This window comes from Ambystoma mexicanum, chromosome 3p (genome assembly GCF_040938575.1).
Source record: "Ambystoma mexicanum isolate Mex_15411 chromosome 3p, UKY_AmexF1_1, whole genome shotgun sequence".
Classification (NCBI taxonomy): Eukaryota; Metazoa; Chordata; class Amphibia; order Caudata; family Ambystomatidae; genus Ambystoma; species Ambystoma mexicanum.
Window position 1 is genome coordinate 834,739,233 of NC_090925.1, and position 21,986 is coordinate 834,761,218.

The 21,986-nt window shown below is 48.7% G+C and overlaps 1 protein-coding gene across 1 annotated transcript in view; it reads right to left on the minus strand.

The window, feature by feature from the left end:
- The window catches only part of LOC138580961 (syntaxin-1B-like), a 476,327-nt gene that overhangs the window by 67,859 nt on the left and 386,482 nt on the right, over positions 1-21,986 (minus strand). Inside the window, exon 7 of the mRNA XM_069651920.1 lies at positions 6,723-6,796. Coding sequence (XP_069508021.1) covers positions 6,723-6,796 — 74 coding nt within the window. The remainder of the gene's footprint in view (positions 1-6,722; positions 6,797-21,986) is intronic.

Consider the following 21,986-nt stretch of genomic DNA (forward strand, 5'->3'; position numbering starts at 1 on the left):
GCAGGGGCACACCAGACAAGAACGCCGTGGTAGCAGCGATCGCTCTGGTCGAATGGGCTCTCGAACGGCCGGCCAGCGGTCGGTTTGCCAACCGGTGACAGTGCATGATACAGCCGGAGAGCCATCTGGAAATGGAAGCCTTCGAGAGAGCCTTCCCTTGATTCACAGGTCCAAAGTTCACAAAAAGCTGTGATGTCTTCCGAAAACTTTTTGTGCGGTCCACTTAGTACTCCAGTGCTCTAGCTAGATCCAGCGAGTGCAAAGTCCTCTCGGCCGGCGACGAAGGCGACGGGAAGAAAACTGGTAACACCAAGGGCTTGTAGAGGTGGAAGTCCGACGGCACCTTGGGCATGAAGGAGGGGTGCGTCCTAAGCACCACCCTCGTGTCGTGAAAAGTCAAGTATGGAGGCTTGCAAGATAGGGCCTGAATCTCTCCCACGCGCCGTGCGGAGGTGATGGCCACAAGAAAAGCTGTTTTCCATGATAAGAACTTCAACGGTGCCGTATGCATAGGCTCGAACGGGGTCCCCATGAGCCTAGTCAGCACCACGTTGAGCTCCCACGCCGGGGCTGGGGCCTTTACCGGCGGGAACGAGCAGAATAGTCCCTTCATAAATTCCTTCACCAGGCGATGAGACCACAAGGACACCCGTCCTGTTGTCCTGGTGTATCTGGAGAGGGCAGTCAGATTTATCTTGATGGAGGTGTGAGCTAGTCCAGCCTTGGCCAACGACAGTAGGTACGGCAGTACTTGAGGGGCCGTAATCCGTAGAGGGTTAATCTTCTGTGCCCGGTACCAGACAGCGAACCTCTTCCATTTGTGTCCGTAACACTTGAGAGTTGACGACTCCCTGGTCTTTGCAAGAACCTCTCTGCAGTCGGCCGGTATATCGTATCCCCCAAACTCTAGTGCTGCAGGAGCCAGGCCTACAAGTTCAGCGACTTCGGGTTGTGATGAAGAATGGCGCCTCCTTCTCCACGGGCAGTTTGACTGGTGGGGACGCCGATAAGTCCGATAAGTCCAGAAGGTCCGGGACCCAGATATGTCTCGGCCACGCCGGTGCGACTAGGATCACCCTGCACCGGGACCTCTTGAGCTGGTTGACGAGCCGGAGTAGCAGTGGCAATGGCGGGAAAGCATAGAGGAACAGGTTGTCCCAGGGGAACGAGAAAGCATCGCCCATGCTCCTCGGTTGGGGGAACCTGCTGGCGAACCTCTGCCACTTGGAGTTTGTCGCTGTCGCAAAGAGATCGACCTGGGGTCTGCCCCACAGCCTGAAGAGTCGATCCACTTGATCCTGGCGTAGCTCCCACTCGTGGCACGAGCGCAGCTCCCTGCTGAGTGAGTCGGCGATGGTGTTCTTTATCCCTGCCAGATGAAAAGGTACCAGAATCATCCCCTGGTCGACGGCCCAGTGCCACAGATCCTGGGCTTCCTCGGACAGGGCTGGGGATCTGGTTCCACCCTGCTTCCTGATGTAGAACATTGTGGTGGTGTTGTCGGTGAAGATCCTCACCACCTTGCCCTTGAGGGACGGAAGAAAGGACCAGAGGGCCCAAAACACTGCGCAGAGCTCCATAATGTTGATATGAAGCTGTTTTTCCTCCGGGAGCCAAAGGCCTCTCGTGTGGAGATCTCCGGTATGCGCTCCCCACCCTTCCAGGGAGGCATCTGTCGTCACTGTTACCTGGTGAGCTGGGGTCTGAAAGTCTGCGCCCGCCGTCAGATGAGTGCGGGTGTCCCACCACCAGATCGCTCGTCGGAAGGTCTCGTTGAGCAGTATCCTGTCCTCGAAGCTGCCCGTCACCTGGATCCAGCGTGCATCGAGGAACTCTTGCAGTGGACGCATTCGAAGTCTGCACAGGCGTACCAGATAGATGCAGGAGGACATCATCCCGTGAAGGGCTTTGATGGATCTTACCCTGGCTACGTCCGTAGCTAGCAGGCGTTGCACCTTGCCCAGGATGGCTTTCGTCCTTTCGTCGGACGGCGAGGCCAGCCGTGCCACCGTGTCGAGCTTGGCTCCCAGAAACAGGGCGACATGCGAAGGGACCAGGTGGGATTTGGGGAAGTTGATGGAGAACCCCAGGTCTGTGAGTAGCTGGACGGTCTTCGCTGTGTGTTCTACGGCGAGCTCCCTTGTCCTTGCTCGGATGAGCCAGTCGTCCAGGTAGGGGTAGACGTGGATCCCTTGCAGGCGTAGCCACGCCGCCACCGGTGCTAGGCACTTGGTGAATACCCAGGGTGCCGACTTTAATCCGAACGGGAGGGCCTTGCCGTCCTTGGACCACGAACCTGAGGAACTTCCGGTGTCCTTTTAGAATGGGAATGTGGAAGTAGGCATCCTTCAAATCCAACGATGACAGGAAATCATCCTCCTCCAGCTGTCCCAGCACGTGCTGGAGGGTGACCATCCAGAACTTCTGAGCCTTGATGTACTTGTTCAGTCGCCGCAGGTCCAGGATGGGACGCCAACCTCCTGTCTTCTTCTTTACGAGAAAGTATCCTGAGTAGACCCCGGAGCCCTGAAGTCTCTTTGGGACGAGCTCGATGGCACCTTTCTTGAGCATCGCCCTTACCTCCAGCAGCAGCTGGGGTACGTGGTTCTCCTTCCTGGCCACGAGTGGCACGCGAGGGCACTTCTTTAGAAACTCGAGGGTGTGCCCCTGGGCCAGGGTATCCAGCACCCAACGGTCGGTGGAGATGGACTCCCACACGCTGACGAAATTCGCCAGCTGGCCTCCCCCCGGGGTGCTTCGGTGGGGGCCTGACGCCACGGTCGGTTCAGTCCTGTTTCGAGGCCGCCTTGCCGCATTGACCTCCCTCTATAGGCCTCCTGCGACGAGGAACAGGCCGCTTGACGGTAGGTAGAGGAGCCGCTTCCGGAACCTTTAGAGGCCCCTTGCTTGCCTCCGGTGTTCCAAAAGGACGGCCGTTGTTGCTGGAGAACTCCCAGGGCCCGGGCTGTCTCCGTGTCCATTTTGATGGCTTGCAGGGCATGTCCAACACTTTGGCTTGTACGTCCTGGCGGAAATCCGTCGCCTTAAGCCATCCACGCCGTCTGAGGCAAACACTGTTGCCCAACTGGCAGAAACCGATGTCAGCGATGTCCGTTGCCACCGTTATGGCGTGGTCCGACGCCACCTAACCTTCTTGCAGGATTTCCAGGGCTTCTGCCCTCTTTTCGTCCGGCAGGAATTCCAACAAGGGAGCGATTTTATACCAAAGTTCCCTGTCGTAGCAGGCAACGATAGCCAGGACGTTGGCCGCCTTAATCGTCGTTGCCGCCGACGTGATGACTCGTCGTCCCATCGCGTCGAGCTTCTTTCCCTCGCCATCCGGCGGTGAAGTCGATGTCGATGCCGATGCCCCCCCCATTCTTCCTGGCCGCCGCCGAGATGACTGAATCCGGGGTCGGCTGTGCTCTAATGCATAGAGGGGCCGCGTCGGGGACCCGGTACTTCTTTTCGTATCGGTCCCTTTTTGCCAGCGTCGTGGATGGGTTCTTGAGGAGGGAGAGCCCCTTGTCTCAGATGTCATCCAGTAGAGGTTACACGAGGACCATCTTGCTCTTGGTATCTCAACGTTGATAGAGGAACCCCTCCTTCTTCTTTTCTTCGGGGCAGAGCTGGAAAAGCTTGGATGCCCTGGAGATCATTGCATGGAAGGATCCAATCTCATCGGACTTGGAAGCCTGGGGGGGGGGACGACGGGAGGTCCACCCTGCCGTCGCCGCCCTCGTCGTCCGTGCCCATCGTGGCCGTGTCCGTGTCATCCCGGTGGACCGTGGACAGGGAGGAGGGTTGAGCAGGCCTCGAGGGCTGGAAGGGTGCAGGAGGATGTGTTCTTCTCCTCTTGGGTGGTGGACTTCCCGACGGACCTGCCCCTGGCTCCTCCGTCGGGCCTGGCTCCAGCTCCTCCGTCGGGGGTAACGGCAATCTAGTCCTTATTTCAGAGCATAAGGATTGAATTGCCATCAAAATGGCCGCCGAGTTGTCCTGCGGGACTGGCTGCGACGGGCGCGACGTTTGGTCGTCCCCCTCGTCGGGATGCCTCTCGACGGGCTGGTCCTCCTCCATGCCCGCGTCGTGGCCCTCAGGGGCTTCGACAAGTTCCTGAATCCACGACGGCCACTGGTCCCCCCCTGGTTCCCCGCCAGGGGCTTCGTGGGGGTTCTTTCGATGGGCTTGAAAGATGCCTCCCTCTGAGGTGGCAGGGAGACTCTGGGTTGCCGCGACCTCCTCGATAGAGGCCTTGGCTGGGTGAATCAAGGCCTTAGTCACCGACTGCGTGCTTGTGGCCTTCACCTTGGGGGAGGGCTCCCCACCTCGCTCCCCCTCAGCCGAAATCTTCGAAATTGACCGGGGCCTCTCCAGAAGCTTGGCCGGGTTCTCGGATTTCCTCTTACCCGAGCCAGAGCGTTGGCTCGTGGTCAATGTTGCCAGGGAGGGTGCGCCCTGCCTGGCAGCCGAGGAGCCCGACCGTTCGGGGCTCCCGGTGCCCGCGGACTCGCAGTGCTTAGCCTTCTGTTGAGCCCCCATCGCCGGGGCACCCTCACAGGACTTAGAAGACCGCTCTGATTTCTTCTTTTTCTTCTCACCTGACGGGCTCTTTCCCTCCAGGCAGTTGGCGAGACGAAGATGGCGGTCCCTCATGGTCCGCTCCAACATGTTCCTTCAAAATGCACAGTCCTCCTCCATGTGCGTTTTGTCCTCGTGAAGACAGTAGAGGCATAGGGAATGCTCGTCTTCCTTGAACACGTTGTGCAGCTGGTATCCAGGGCAGGCCCTGAACAGCTTCCCGGGCGTCGAGCTCCCTTTATCCTGGGCCATGTCCGGGGTAGGCCTCAGAAACTTCTGGAATCCTCCAAAAGCGTTGTTCGACGAAATCTTCACCCTGAGGGGCGTAGAAAATTCCTTAACGGGTCCCTGTTGATCGGATGTAAAGACGGTGGCGCTTGAGGCTCAATTTAACTGAAAAATGAGAAATTCTCTTTGAAAAGCGCAAAAACGCAGCACAAGCTCGAGAGCTACAGCACGAGGACTCCCAACACTTGAACGTGCAGTAAAAAATCTGAGGATGGCTGCCGGAGGCGGGGCTTAGGGAGAGGGCAGTCATTGGCTGTGGGCAGTATGACCCAGAGATCAGTGATTGGTTACTACTAGGAAAGACAGATCAGAAACGAAACTGATACTGATTTTTTTCTGTACCGAGGATTCCCAGCCTGACGACGGGGAATATTCATGAGCATGTGAATCCATGCCAGACCCATGCTGGAGAAGCAGAGAGTCAATTCCCAGGAAATCATGACAGCTACACAGTCAAATGCACAACGGGCAGTAGTAGGCAATTGGGTGCATTCAAAACAAATCATTTAGGTCTCCCAGTTCTGTCGCAGTGGAAGATTGAGTAGCCTTCTGGGGCAAGAACATGTCAAACATGCTGAGCACGCGGGTGAACCAATGTCTCGGGGACACACGTCATGTCAACATTCCCCTGTGCACAAGATGTGAAATGGAGGGAGCTTGTGGGATAGCTGGGTGGTCATGAAGCAATGGAAAGTGTATGCGTGACTTTGTCAAGGAAGAACACATAGGAAATCCCACTGGATTTAGCATTAGATGGCTGCCAAATTAGGACGCATGCTCCTCAAACAATAAGGTGGACGTCTTACTAGAATGTTGGCCAAGCGTGATGTCTAAGTCATGGTTTGCGCATACAGTATGTTGTGCATGTTTTTCCAAGGGGAACCTGTCAGGGCTCAGGAAAAAGTTATCATAAAGCACTTTCCACATGTGTGGTAATGCACCCAGACTGCACTGCTTCACGTATGTAAATGGGAGCCTCTCTTTGAACCGCATACTGTTTCTAACTGCTTTGTCTGCAAACTAATGGTTCTGTGTTGTAGATGTAGGACTCTTAAACAAGGTGCTCTGAGCGTCGCATGCCAGCCTTGATACAGCTCTTAGAAGGTGCCTCTCGCCTCATTTCTGCCTTTTGGCTTCTGATGAAGAAGGCCTTTGGTACTTTTGAAAGCTAATACTTTTTCCATCACACCATACTATTCCCAGTTATTCCAATAAATATTGTGTCCAAAATCAAAATGTTATGTTTTAAAAAAAAATCTGAACTAAAATGGCCACAAACCTTTTTTGCCCATATAAGGTGAAATTCTTACGAGAATGTTGGCAACGTCTGACTTCTGCACCATCGTTAAACAATTTAATATGGTTGCTAGGTGTTTGCAGAGAGAACCTTCTGGGTACCAGAATGTTACCACAGGCGTTAATGGTAAATGAGTTTGGTGGTATTCCAGCAAACACGGAATCACACCTTTGTGTCTACAAGCTTGCCCGTGTGTATCTTTTTACAATTGGAATTCCTTTAAATTCATTTTCTTTTGAACCAATTACACACGTCTGTCTTTTATACACTTTGGGATTGCTACCAGAAGCCATGAAATAACCAATTCTTTATCCAGTGGAGGAACAGATTGTTCCATTAAACTTTAGTCAGCTGTGTGAAAAGTGGCCTTTACTTACTTCTTGAGAAGTCGTTTTTCCAAGAACACTTGCAAACTACTTATATACATTGTGCCGGAGAGCAAAGGCCTCTGGGGAATTGATTGCATGCCTGGATAACCTTTGGCCAACCGAGGAACAACAGTGGAGGAGCACAAAGCAAACACAGGCCACTTGCTCAGACAAAAGGTGCTACTCACATCATCCGTGAAGACAGCCAGTTTCCCACTCTCCAACATGTCCTCCAGCTCATCATTGGTCGTGGTCCGCCCAGCTGCGGAAGAGAGACAATCAGTCAGAGCGATGGTGAAAAGGTTTGCACCCGCAAGGGCTGGCACCAGCAATCCTGAAGCCTGTATCACTCACAAGCACAGTGCTGCCCCCCAACCCACGCGGGCCCATTCTTTGTTTCCCTTGCATCTTCAAGGAAGGCCTCACGGCACTTCCTTGGCATTTCGCAAAACCCCTAAAACAGTGGCATAGAGCATTTCTTAGCCGCAGGGACTGAAAGTGTTCTGGCCTGGGTGCTTCACTGTTAAATGGCGATGACAGATGCAACCTTCTTTAGAGCTTAGCAATAGAGTGTTCACCAATTTTGAACGAATTGATTTTTCGGATCAATCATTCAAATTACAATTCATATAAATCATATATTATTCAGCAATTCTAAATGAATGATGTTGAACTATTCTGAGTGAATTGCACACTCCTCCACCCACACGGTCCTAGCAAAACAGGCACGACGAGGCGGCTCAGTTTCCAAACTTTTCTAAGAAACGTCTTTTCCTTTCGTTTTAAGTTCTTTTGTTTCTGATATTATGCCACGTTGGTAATTGACCCAGGTTAACATATTTATATCCAGAAGAAGATGGGGGCGACCGCTGTGCAATAGGATCAAGTTACCCTCTCATTATTTCTCACCTACATTTTCAAAAAAGCATAATTTAAAAGGGAATTGTACATTTGCTCCTATAAGACAACCATGGAGGGGAAGGCCATTAAAATGGATAAGCTAGCCTAATGATAGCTATGGAATGCTCTCGGGAGAACAGCTGAGGCTCTCGGGAGGATAGCCCAGGGGCAACGCGCTCGCCTTAGAAACAACACCACACGGAGCAACACAGGTTCGATCCCCAGGTCCACGCTTAGAAACCTCTGGGTAATAAGCGTGTTATAAATAACCTATCATATCATGCAATAGGTGACATGAGAACATTTTTTTAAAGATCTTTATTTTTTTTGTATTGATGGAATGGTGGAAAATGTTAAAGGTTTTTGTTTTGTATTCTGTGCAATTTGTTAAACTAATAAACATTTAAAATAAAAATAAAACAAATAAAAGCATTATAAGTTAGAGAAATAACGGCTGAGTGGTCCTATTTGACTCAGCACTTTATTGGGCAGTGCAGGGAAGGGGGCAGAGTGCCAGCAGGGGCACTGCCCCAGTTCTGCATGATTTATATAAAGGCAGAATTTTTACTAAACCGTTACTTGCCTCAGAGCGCAGAGGTTGCTGTCAGAAACCTTTGTGGCGACTGTCAATTTTAAGTGCCCGATTCATGGAATTTTTTGCACCGTTCAAAGTCACTTTGCACTGCCAACGCAAACCCTGATTCATGGAACTGTCTAAAGTGCATTTGTGCAGTGCAGTCAGTTTTGCAGTACAAAATGACTTTGCACAGCAAAAATACACTTTGCACGGTTCCATGAATCAGGGTTTGGGTCGGCAGTGCAAAGTCACTTTTAACCGTGCACAAAATTCCAAGAATCGGGCACAAAAATGTGTCTTTACATGACATTGGCGACGAGTCGGGATCAACACTGACACAAAACTCTCTAATGACTATCAGTGCAAAATGGCCGAACCCCACCGCCGTTTCTGCCACACCCAGATAAACGAGCTATTCCTTGGAGCCTATTGCGTAGCTGTGAGAAACTACATAGTTTGGTATGGAATTTAAACCATTCAGAAAGGCTACCAGATGTCACACCACCAACACCTGCTGAAGACTAGGATGTACATTCTAAAGCCATTAACATGATAGGAAAGTGATTTGGGAACAAGCAGAGCATGCTGGGGCAGAGGACACCGAGGGCAGGAGTGGTAATGCATACTTTTCTTCCGCCCCAGTGTCAGCATGAAAACCAGATAAAATCATCAGTTTATCATTTTTAGATATTCTCTGATTACATGAAGTAATCATCGGAAACCTTTGCCACAACATTTCAACTTTGTATTTATTGAAAGCTCCTTCGCAATGCAACACTTGCACTGGTGTGTTCACAACAACCAGGCCTTTTCAGCTCCTGCATTTGGGCATCACTAATCCAATGCTTTGCTGCGTGAATATAGTTATTTATTTATGTATGTATTGGGTATTTATAAAGCGCCTAGACACAAAATGGTGTTTCAACGCGCCACAAGACAAAAAAAAGGGAACGGGAACAGGGAAGAAAACACCAGTGACAGTCCTACTAGGCCTTGGATCATGCACGTGCAATAACAAAAGCGTAGGGGGGAGGGGAGTGTACTTTCGATGTCTCCCTGGGCCCCCTCTTGATACTTTGCTTGGCTGCCATTACGTACTGTGACGTACAGGAGCTGCCATTAAAGTGGCGCAGCACCTTTTAACTCCCGCACGTCCCCTTCCATATAAAAGATGAAGAGCACAGAAAGGACGACAGAAAGGTGTGTGCTGCTTTCGCAGGGCTCAGGGGCCGATGAGAAACTAGAAAGTCTGCTCTTTCAGGTGAGGAAATCCCAACGTCTCTACAGACTTGGCATGCTTGCTTAGTAGCACAGTATTCTGGATATTATGGAATTGTGTAGTCCCATTCTCTGATAAACCGTGAAAGCGAAAGTGGAATGGTAGCTATTCCCTCACTGCTTGTGATGATGGTTGCCCAGACACATTGTCACATGACTGCCAGTGACACCCTTGAAAAGTAGTCCCCTTGGTTGGTTCTTACTGGACCCCAGGAGCTGGAAAATGACGGAGTTGCCCTGAGGTTCTCTTATGAGCAGCTTGAGTCATGTGCTCCTCTCTCACAGAGGTTCCCCTGTAGATCTTGAGTTAGTTTAGTCCATCGGTTCCCCGGCTCGAGCTCTATCTTTAATAGGCATCCCTCTAACTGCAAACCCTTTTTACAGAGAACAGATTGTTCTACAGAAACTACAACCAGCACTGGCAAAGCCAATAGTTTTGGCTTTTGCAGTAGTTCACGTCATTTTATATTTATGGGGATGCACCTTCCTTCTACTCTCCTCCCTTCTCTTCCTCCCACTCTCCTCTTTCTCTCCCTCTCGCTTCCTCTCTCTTTCCCTCCAATGTTCTTCCATCCACTGCTACTATCCTGTCTACTCATTTCCCCTCATTCTACCCTGCACTCTCCACCCCATACTCTCTACTAGACTCTCCCCTTACTAGCTACTGCACTCTCCTGCCACTACCTTCTACTACACTTCATCCCTCCTCCTCTCAGTCATCCTCCTTTCACTCTCCTTCACCTTTCTCACTCCCACTAAGTTGCCCTACTCTTGTACTTAACCTTAGACACTCTCTTCTCTTATGATACACACACCCTCACACCCAAGCACCACTTTCTCCCACCAACCAATCCCTCACCTCGCACACACTCTCTAATTCTCTTTCACACTCTGCACCACCGTCTTTCCTCCACCGGTCTCTCGGTACAGCTTCTTCTCTCTTGACATTACCCGCACATCCCACACTCGCTTGGTCTTCCTGTCCACTCTTATCCACCTCCCCTTTTCATCGACTCGTTACCTCAGCTGGTTTCCTGTGCATAGCTCTGACTTACTCTCCAAAAGGGGCTGGGTTACAGAGATGGGAAACCATAAAGCACCCCTTAAGACCCGTGCTGTTTTCGAATGCATGTCCGCCGACATCTTGCAATGGCGGCATTCTACGGCCATAGTCCATTTCCAGGTTTGTATTCTTCCTTGTATGAAAGTCTGGTTTGCCAGTTTGTAGCGTGTGACGTACCACTGACTTGCTGTTTGCTGCCGCATCTTTCGATGGTGAGCTATAGAAGTCCTGTTCCCTGCCATTAGTAATTCTGGTCTCAGCAGTCCTGGAAGGCAAGAGAGAAAACACTGGCAAGCTTTATGTACGGCAGCTTAGGAGTGATAAAAAGTGTTACTTTGAATTGCAGCCAGGAACATGTAGAAGGGACAGAGAATGGGGTCTCCCAACTCCTGCACCCTACGTCTGAGGCAGGACTGGCTCTAGCAAACACCCTGGTAGGCTTCCTGCCCCAGGTTTAGAGGGGTTTCGTTCCCCCCTGACAGGGTCAGGCCCCTGACTCTGTCATAAGACACACATGATATATTAGATCATGTGCTGGAAAGCATGTGTTGCTTGATAACTACTGTTTGCAGGAAGATGAGAATATTGTGCTTTGCCAAGACCCAGCACCAGTTTGCCAGTCATGCCCAGGAAAAGAAAGCATCAATATTCATGTACCCATTCTAGTTATAACCTATGCCAGGAACATCCAAGAGCACAAAGGCACAATGCCCATTTCTGGCTGAGAAACATCTGAGTATAATTCATGCTTATCATGACCATAGGTCAATGCCTATGTGACAAGTGAATCAGATGCTCTTCCCAGCCCTTGCCTACAGGTTTCACACTTAATAACAGAGAATACTATCCGTACAAATCTCTCACTCTCCAACCAAGCAAGGACCCCATTTGCAAAATATAGAAATACCAGACACAGTTGCATGTGCCTGTTGGGTGGGGTAGCTTTAGCATAACAGAGAGAACTTCTCAGAAATCACATCACGTGGTATGCTATCGGCATTCTACTCCCTTATAAACTCTCCATTCGGCCTTTAATTCTTTCTTTTGTAGCCTTCTCTTGCGCCATTTCTTTCCCAACCTGCAGCACACACCCCAGTGTCTTGAAAGAGAGAGAGAAAGGGATGTGTAGATTTGAAAGCAGCTTCCAACTCTGTGAATGGGGAACTGTTGTGGAAATCACTGAGGAGGGAAGGCCTGAGGGAATGGTACATGGAGGTACTTGATGCTTTTCGCGATGGTAGTGTGGCAATATGGCCCGAATAGAGGATCGATGGTTCCATTTTCTGTAGGGATCAATGCCAGATATAGGTGTGTGCTGGAATCCACCATATTTAGCTAGAATGATTTAGAGATATTTCTGGTTGCTAAGCAACCGGATATGCCTAGGATAGGATACCAGGATGCTTTGCTTCTGTTATTTGTGTATGACACTGTGCTACTTGCTTGCACGGAAAAAGCGATGCATGGACTACTGCACGTATTTTGTAATTACTGCATTTGCAAGACGCTGGTCATTAGCAAGAGCGAAACAAAGGCCCAGCTAAATGCCCTTTGTGGAGTTTTTGTGTAAATGGTAGGTGTTTAGAGATTGTATCTCACTTTGACTACATGCGCATCCGTTTTTATAATGAAACAGGATGGGGCCAACAGGTGACAAGTAGTGGGCTTTGGGGTTCTGCGGATCAACAGGAAGTTTGGGGGAAATGATCCAGAACATGTCTTTGATGTCTATCAATTCCATGAATCGGGCCCAAAAATGTGTCTTTGCATGACATTGGGGACGAGTCAGGATCGACTGTGGCTTTACATGGTACTGAAATCAAGGGCTGATCACATGTGCTGGGATGACTGTAGTTGAAAATGCCTTCCTTAGAAGCCTCTTTATATTGCCAAGGGGAACTCAGGGCACACCCCTATATCTAGACGCTGGGGTGTGTCCTATCGCTGATCGTATCATCCTGTTAGCAATCACATGTTGCATTAGGCTATGGGGTAAACTGAAGGCCAGAATATATCAAGCCACAATGAAAGATGCGTAAGGCATGGAGACTGTGTGAAGATCCATCCTATGTCTGGTCTGGGTGAAGGAAACATTGTATGTGTTAATCTTTGGTACCATATGGTTGTCTCGAAATAAATTTACCAAGAAAAGATTGACTTAGCAAAATGAAGGAGAGTTTTTGGTAGGTGAGAAGAGAGGCAATTTTGGGAAACCCAGACAAAGACCCCATGCTGTTCTGATATGTATGTAGATGATTTGCATAGCACAGACCTAGCTAGAAAGCAACAACGCAGTGTACAATACAGGGAGTGGACCATAGTGGTGTGGGTAGCGGGGGTTCATCTCGTCGGCCCGTCAGTGAAGCATTCCTTGAAGAGCAGGGTCTTCGGATCTTTCCTGTCAGAAAACGCTTCAGGTCTTGTGGTACCCCCCTAGTTACTCTGTCCTCTCGTAGACAGAAGCGCTTCTCGCTTTCGAATGACGGACAGGGGGCGGAGTTGGTTTCTCCACGCGTTGGTCGGTGCAGACTTGTTCGTCGGAAACTGCGTTTCCGACGCTTTGTGTGGAAGATGCCTTGGAGGTTACGTCAGTGGGTGCGTTGTCTCCCACCTGATAGTGCACGTACTGGGTCACGTGACCGTCTTGTTGCCGGTAGTTTGGGTACTTAACTATCCGGCGCCCTTTACTCGCTGCTTCTGATCGCTTCTTGACAGTGGCTTACCTCTTGCTTGGATTTTGGTGTTTTTTGACCTTGGATTACGTCTTTGGATACGCTCTCGGATTGCCCTTACTTTGTCTTGGAATATTGACCTCGGATTGTTTTTTGGATATTCTTGCCTAGTGATTTTGGTTGAGTAGAGTTTGGATCTGGGAGGTTGGGAAACCTCTTGTCTTTTTTCCTATTCTTCCTTCCTCTTCCCTTCCCTCTGTTATCCTGTCCTTCCTCCCTGGGTAGTCTTAAGCGTCCTCGTGCCGGCGGGAATAGGCTTGGTGCTGGACTAGAGACTTCCTGAGCACCCCTTAGGCGTCCTCGTGCCGGCGGGAATAGGCTGGGTGCGGGACTAGAGACTGCCTCTGCACCTTGGGCTTCTTTGTGCCGTCGGGACCGGTGGCGGAGAGACTTCACATGGTTTGCAGCGGAAGATTGGAAGGGGATTCATCAGAAACGACAACATCTAGAGAACCAGGGTAAGAAATCTTACCTTCCTTACCATTCTCTGTATCTTGCTATCTGGTACTTATTGCATTTTCTTTTTCTTACGGTCTCCAGAATCCAACAGTCTAGAGGATATTCTTGTATGAAACACTTCTGTTGATTATTGTTATCCTTAACCAAGAGAGGGCATATTTTGTTGTTAATCAGTTGTAATATTCTGCAGTTGTTGGAAGGTAACTGGATGTCCCATCTCTCGTGAAGCTTGAGGTTCGCACAACTCTACCGATACCAACGACTCTACATCATCATCTTCCGATCAATTAGTCTCTCAGTCTGTCCTTTTGTACCCCTGAGAGACACATTGATAGGAAGAAATATTTTCTTCACGACGGGTCAACAAGGAGCCGTGCTTAGGGATATCTGACAGAATCAGAAGCCTTTATCATGGATGTTGCTAATGACCCGTTGGCCGTTTTGGTGCAATTAGTGGCCGACCTACGTGCCGATATGACGGCAGCTCAGGCTGATACCCATCGACGCATTGACAAAATGCAGGCTGGTATCAGGGAAGTGGTTACAGGATCACCATCTTTGGCCTCCGCTTCTGCCCCAGGTCAGGCAGGGTCTTCAGCCAGACCAGATTCTTCGCATGTTTATATGGCCGCTCAGTTCCCGCTTGCTCCCCCTGAAAGGTTTACTGGAGATCCTAAATCCTTTCGGACCTTTATCAACCAATGTAGATTACATTTCTTGTGTCGGCCTACCTCGTTTCCCGATGCAACTACGAAAGCGGCCTTTGTGTTATCGAATCTTGGAGGTATGGCCGCTGTTTGGGCGAATCCTTTGTTGGAGCAGGGCAGTCCGCTATTGTTTGATTGTGATGCATTGATTAGTGCTATGACAAGGGTATTTGATACTCGTTATAAAACTCAGGCCACTGATCTGGAATTGTTAAATCTCCGTCAGGGGGATGCTTCTTTATTGTCTTACTTGGCTAAGTTTAACCAGTTGGTTGCTGAAAGCGGTTGGCCGGAAGATAAGAAGGCAGCCTTATTCTATAAAGGGTTGTCTGACTCTTTGAAGGATACTATAGCCACGGTTCCGGTGGTTCCTACGTCCTTTCCCGATTTCTTGGACTTAGTACTCCAGATTGATGCCCGACGGGCCGAAAGAAAAGGGGAGAGGAGAGTAAACCCGGTTAATCCTACCGTTTCCTCAGTTCCTGTTTCTGGTGTTGATGAACCTATGCAAATTGGGGCAGTTAGGGGCCCGTTATCAACTGAGGAAAGAGAAAATCGCAGACGGAAAAATTTGTGCTTTTATTGCGGTTCCGCGAATCATCTACTTAGTGCTTGTCCAAAAAGACCCCGCAAGTCGGGAAACGCCAAAGCCCGGCAGTAGAAGGAACCCCTACGCCGAGCTCTCCCATGCAGGGTTCCTTGTTGTCTATGCCCTTTTATGTGGACATTTCTCTAAGTTATGATCAGGTCGCGCCATGGAGTTCTGAAGCTGTCCTAGACTCAGGGGCTACTGGTAACTACATTGATGCCCAATATGTTCTGAAGTGGGGTATTCCCCTTTTGCCAAAGAATGTCCCAGAGGTGGTGAATGCAGTTGACGGTTCTACCCTTCTGTCTGGGCTTGTTACAGAACATACCATACCTTTGCAGTTAACCATTGGGGTTGAGCATTCAGAAACCATCACGTTTGACGTCATTATGGCACCCCAATACAAACTGATTCTGGGTTTACCGTGGCTTAAGCTCCACAATCCGGTCATTAACTGGGGGACCGGGGCTATTACCTTTAGCTCTCAGCAATGTCTTCAGTCATGCAATCCAGCAGGGTCTATGTCTGCAGCTCCTAGTCGGGCTTTGTTGGATTCTGTGGTCACTATTGGAGCAGTTGCTAGCATCGTATTGCCTGTCGAGTACACAAGTTATAAGGATGTTTTTGATAAAGGGAAAGCTGAGAGTTTGCCACCACATCGGCCATACGATTGTCCGATCGATCTCAAACCAAATGCTAAGGTACCATCAGGAGGCATTTATTCCCTTACCCAAAAAGAAGATGTCGTTCTTAAAGAATATCTGGATAAAGCCTTAGAGTTAGGTTCTAATCGGCCATCCCATTCTCCATTTGCTTCTCCATTGTTCTTTGTACCCAAGAAGGAGGGTGAATTAAGACCTTGTATTGACTACCGAGAGCTAAATGCAGGTACTATCCGAAATCAGTACCCGATTCCCTTAATATCGGTCTTACTAGATCAGTTAGGGTCTTCAGAATTCTTTACCAAATTGGACCTAAGGGGAGCTTACAACTTAGTCAGGATTCGTCGTGGGGATGAATGGAAAACCGCCTTCAAGACCAGATATGGCTTATTCGAGTATTTGGTAATGCCATTCGGGCTATGTAATGCTCCGGCCACTTTTCAGAATTTCATCAATGATGTTCTTCGAGACATGATCGACAGGTTCGTTATCGTTTACCTAGATGACATACTCGTCTACTCCCCATCTATGGAATACCATGTGCGCCATGTTTCGGAAGTCTTACAACGCTTGCGTGATCATCATCTCTTTGTCAAGTTAGAAAAGTGTGTGTTCCATGCAACTCATGTCGAGTTCTTGGGATATGACATCACCAATAAGGGAGTGCAGATGAGTAGTAGTAAGGTTAAAGCCGTTTTGAACTGGCCTATACCTACTACCAGGAAGGAGTTGCAATCGTTTTTGGGGTTTTCTAACTTCTACCGGCGTTTCATTAGACAGTTCTCCTCTATTTCTGCACCTCTCACCGAATTGACCAGCAGCAAGAAACCGTATTTGTGGAATGATAGCGCTCAAACTGCGTTTGATTTCTTAAAGGCTGCGTTCACTACTGCTCCTGTCTTGTTGCATCCTAATGCCGAATATCCTTTCTTTGTCGAAGCAGATGCCTCTGATGTTGCGGTAGGAGCTATTTTGTCTCAGTCTTGCGCTGATACTGGGGATCTACATCCAGTCGCTTATCATTCACGCAAGTTAACGCCCTATGAGCGAAATTATACCGTCACTGAACGGGAATTGTTGGCTGTTAGGGACGCATTTACGGTCTGGCGACATCATCTTCTTGGTACAGAAGTACCAGTCCAGGTATATACTGATCACAGAAACTTGTTGGCCTTGCAGTCCTTGACTTGCACTACTGCGAGACATGCCCGCTGGCATGAGTTCTTTTCTATGTACAACTTTACGTTGACTTATCGCCCAGGTGTTCTACATTCCAAAGCTGACGCTCTGTCCAGAAGTTTTGGGGATTGTGTTTCACGTCCACAGGATGGGTCGTTGTTGTTACCAACACAAGTGGTTTGTAGTTGTATTTTACAGCCTCCTTTGAAGTCGACGCTCCAAACCTGGGTTGATAAAGGTCATGCGGAATTGGCAGAATATAACATGGATGTTGTGCATGGTCTACCTTATGTCCAGGGTCGTGTCTTTATGCCTGATCAGGAGACCCGGTGTGCAGCTATTGCCTTGTGTCATGACGCTGCTATTGCCGCTCATCCGGGTTCACAGAAAACTCTCGAACTCCTCAAACGTTGGTGCTGGTGGCCCTCTATGCGAAGGGATGTCTCGCAATATATATCAACCTGCGCTATTTGTGCCCAATGTAAATCCCATTCTGCGAAACCTATGGGGTTGCTTCAGCCATTGCCAGTACCGGCGAGACCATGGGCTATGATTACGATGGATTTCGTAGTGGAGTTACCTTTGGTCGATGGTTTTGATACCGTATGGGTGGTGGTGGACAGTTTTTCGAAAATGTCTTTATTTGTCCCTTGCCAAGGTCTGCCTTCCGCTTCCAGGCTGGCTGAGTTGTTCTTACGACACGTCTTTCGGGTTTTTGGGTTGCCTGAGATCGTGGTTTCTGACAGGGGGTCCCAGTTTACGTCACGTTTTTGGAGGCATCTCATGTTCGCATTGGGTGTGGATGAACGTTGCTCCACAGCGTTCCATCCGCAGACGGATGGTCAAACTGAGCGTGTTAACGCTACAATGGAGCAGTACCTCAGGTGTCTCATCCTTCAATATCAAGAATCCTGGTTAGCTGTTCTTCCCTTAGCGGAATTTGCATATAACAATTCCAGCCATTCGTCTACGGGAACATCTCCATTTTTTGCAATATATGGGCAACATCCACGCACTCTACCTCTTGATTGGAAGCTTCCTGCGGATTGCCCGGCAGTGCAATCTTGCATTAAAGATCTGTCTCTGGTCCATGCTAGGGTTTCGGAACATCTAGTGCAAGCCCAAGAGCAGGCCAAAAAATATGCTGATCGGAATCGCCGTCCTTCACCCGTTTACGTTCCAGGTTCGCGGGTATGGCTTTCCACGAAGAATCTACGTATTCCAGGGCGTCGGTGTCTAATACCACGTTTTGTCGGTCCTTATATTGTCAAGGATGTCTTGAGTCCATTGGTTGTCAGGTTAGACTTGCCGTGTTCTTGGAAGATACATCCTGTTTTTCATGTATCCATGATTAAACCTTGTGTTGATTGTACCAGGATAGTTGCCCCTCCGTCTCCGGTATTGGTTCAAGGGGTGGAAGAATATGAAGTCAATGCTATTCTTGACTCTAAGGTTTCTCGTGGTACCAGATATTTCCTGGTGGACTGGAAAGGTTACGGTCCGGAAGATCGGACATGGGAACCAGAGAGAAATGTGCATGCCCCGTTGTTGGTCTCCCGGTTTCTGGCCTCTCGGGGGCATGGGGGTCCTTTGGGGGAGGATACTGTCAGAAAACGCTTCAGGTCTTGTGGTACCCCCCCAGTTACTCTGTCCTCTCGTAGACAGAAGCGCTTCTCGCTTTCGAATGACGGACAGGGGGCGGAGTTGGTTTCTCCACGCGTTGGTCGGTGCAGACGTGTTCGTCGGAAACTGCGTTTCCGACGCTTTGTGTGGAAGATGCCTTGGAGGTTACGTCAGTGGGTGCGTTGTCTCCCACCTGATAGTGCACGTACTGGGTCACGTGACCGTCTTGTTGCCGGTAGTTTGGGTACTTAACTATCCGGCGCCCTTTACTCGCTGCTTCTGATCGCTTCTTGACAGTGGCTTACCTCTTGCTTGGATTTTGGTGTTTTTTGACCTTGGATTACGTCTTTGGATACGCTCTCGGATTGCCCTTACTTTGTCTTGGAATATTGACCTCGGATTGTTTTTTGGATATTCTTGCCTAGTGATTTTGGTTGAGTAGAGTTTGGATCTGGGAGGTTGGGAAACCTCTTGTCTTTTTTCCTATTCTTCCTTCCTCTTCCCTTCCCTCTGTTATCCTGTCCTTCCTCCCTGGGTAGTCTTAAGCGTCCTCGTGCCGGCGGGAATAGGCTTGGTGCTGGACTAGAGACTTCCTGAGCACCCCTTAGGCGTCCTCGTGCCGGCGGGAATAGGCTGGGTGCGGGACTAGAGACTGCCTCTGCACCTTGGGCTTCTTTGTGCCGTCGGGACCGGTGGCGGAGAGACTTCACACGGTTTGCAGCGGAAGATTGGAAGGGGATTCATCAGAAACGACAACATCTAGAGAACCAGGGTAAGAAATCTTACCTTCCTTATCATTCTCTGTATCTTGCTATCTGGTACTTATTGCATTTTCTTTTTCTTACGGTCTCCAGAATCCAACAGTCTAGAGGATATTCTTGTATGAAACACTTCTGTTGATTATTGTTATCCTTAACCAAGAGAGGGCATATTTGGTTGTTAATCAGTTGTAATATTCTGCAGTTGTTGGAAGGTAACTGGATGTCCCATCTCTCGTGAAGCTTGAGGTTCGCACAACTCTACCGATACCAACGACTCTACATCATCATCTTCCGATCAATTAGTCTCTCAGTCTGTCCTTTTGTACCCCTGAGAGACACATTGATAGGAAGAAATATTTTCTTCACGACGGGTCAACAAGGAGCCGTGCTTAGGGATATCTGACATTTCCTGAATCACAGGAGGGATACAGCAGGCATGGTGTTAGTAGGAAGGTTGTTCCAGAGCTTGGGAACACAGCAGGAGAATGCTTTTTTCTGGTCCCCTCCTTCTTTAACGTCTTGGATTCCAGTCGGGTGATATATTGGCTCCTGGTCTGCTGGGACAGTGATCTTTTCAGCTAAGTATGATAGTGACTTGGATGTTGTCCATCTAGTATTTGAAATATAAGAATATATGGTGTATGGGGGCTTATGTGGCCTGAAGTATGTAAAAGGCGACCAAGAAGCTTTTTTTATACAGGTTTGACTGGGATGTCTTCCTCTGGGGGGCAAGGTGCCTAGTGCCAAACTCTGTGAACGAGATAACAAGACCATTGAGAGTGCGTTGTGCACTTCTGCCTCTTATGCCCGCATTATCACAGATGGAGACGAAAGGGGCTCATATCCTCTTGGGGTCAAACAATGTTAAAAGCTGTAAGGAGGATGTGGAAAACTGACATGCACTAAAAATAAGAGGGTGACAGAAGTAATGACCCACTGTCTCACTGCGTAAACCAAAAAGATTAGTACTGCTACTGATCAGGTATGCTCCCATATGTTATCAATGAATGAAACAATTATATCCTGGTGGACGGGATCCTGATATTGGGGGTACTACTGGGAAAAAAACTCTAAAATTCTGTTCCATAGGGATGTCCAGAAAGGAGGGGAGGTTTAAGCAAAGAGAATCACATACAGCCATGCTAATGAATAAAACATGGTTTGTATTGAGACAAAGATCATTCAAACATAAACAAGAAGACATTTACAAATATTTTGTGTGTGAAAATTCAAATTCTCTTAGACATAAATAGAAGAAAAAAGCAGAAACATAGAAATCACAGTTTTGCTTCAGTACATCAATCAGTACATAGTCCTTGATCGTGTAACATGGCATATATCACTGGTGAGATCATAAAGGCTATGCTAAAGTGCAGTGATAGGTGTAGGGTGCTACCCTTCCACCGTATTCAATACAAACATCTGAATTTTTCAGATGGTATTATAGGTGTCTTGTTTAGTGAAACATCTAGTCTTTCAAATGATTTTTTCAAATGATATTTCAGGTGCCCTGTCTCACTGCGGCCTGGGACAAAACATTATAGGCCTTTGCTTCCTAGATTTGCAGGCCTTGCAAACCAGAGAAAGGGAGAGCATTGGGAGGCAGGGGTCGGATTATGGAATTTGTAATTCGTGTATCTTTTGTCTTAGCATGGTTGCGTCTTATTTTATGGACTGTGGTCTACCCTATATATTTTGAATGTATATTTCTATGATGTGTGGTGAGTTGGAGGAACTCCCTGTGCTTTTTTAGGAGGGGCCAGGCCACGGAGGATTGGTTTGCACTGGCTGCTACCCAATGTGTGTCCCAGAGGGTGGATGGAGATGGATTTGGTGCGCTCGCCCACTCCTCAGAGGTGGTTTATTGCAATACTCCCTTTGGAGCTATAATTACCTGAAAGGATGACCAGGGGCTACAAGACCCGCACCCCCTGAGTTTGTTGGAGTCTAACTGCAGAGAAGATTGTTTTTATAAATGTTCACTAAACTCTAATTAGAAAGTGAAGTTTCAAACCTAGTGTTCAAAGAATTCCAACTGCAAACTTATAGCAAATTTAAGTTGCAGAGGAAAAGTATCCTGCATGTGTTTGCTGAAGGCGGAATGCAGCAAAGAATCGAAACCCAAACACACAAGGAAAGCACTGAATCTTAAGGTCCAAAACCTTAAAACAGGCTGCTCGCGGTCAGGCAACAAAGCAGTCCCTACTTCCTGGGAGAATTCAGACTGCCACATAACACCACAGAGCAGCAAACACACTCATCTGTAGCTCTAAAATGGCACAGATGACCTAACCTCTACTTAAAAGTGCAGAGCCATTCATTAAGTCATGTGTATACAAATGAAATCCTGGCCAATACCAGAAGAGGAGTAATAATGAGACAACTTTTCAAACAAAACCTCATGGAAAGCAAAGCCAATCAAGGAACCCAAAACAAGTCACTCGTAGAAAAGCCAATCCAGGGGCTGCTCACAAAGACAGCCACTGGCCCAGAGCTATAAAAGAGGCTGGAGAAAGCAAGAGTAGGGTGAAGACTGGGAGGGAGCACATGCACTACTTACCGCTCCCTGGACACTTTGGGAGACTGCCACATGGGAAGAGGTAGTTCACATTCAGTCAGCTATATAGTGGTTGCAGTGGCAGATGTATGGCAGAGATCACACCACAAGGACTAGTGGTGCATTGAGAGGAGAACCCAGAGCTATGCTCTACTAAGAGGAACTGAGACTATAAGGAAGACCTAAGGCCAGGGGCTTTCCTAAGAAACTTATGAGGAAGAACCACTGGCAGGAAGGTGAGAATATCGTCTGCATGAAAAGGACCCTGAAGAAATACTCATTACAACTCGAGCATCATTTTGAGAACCAGAGGTTATGGAAAGACCTAAGAGAATTGTGAGAGGAACCATCAGTTGGGGAGGGAC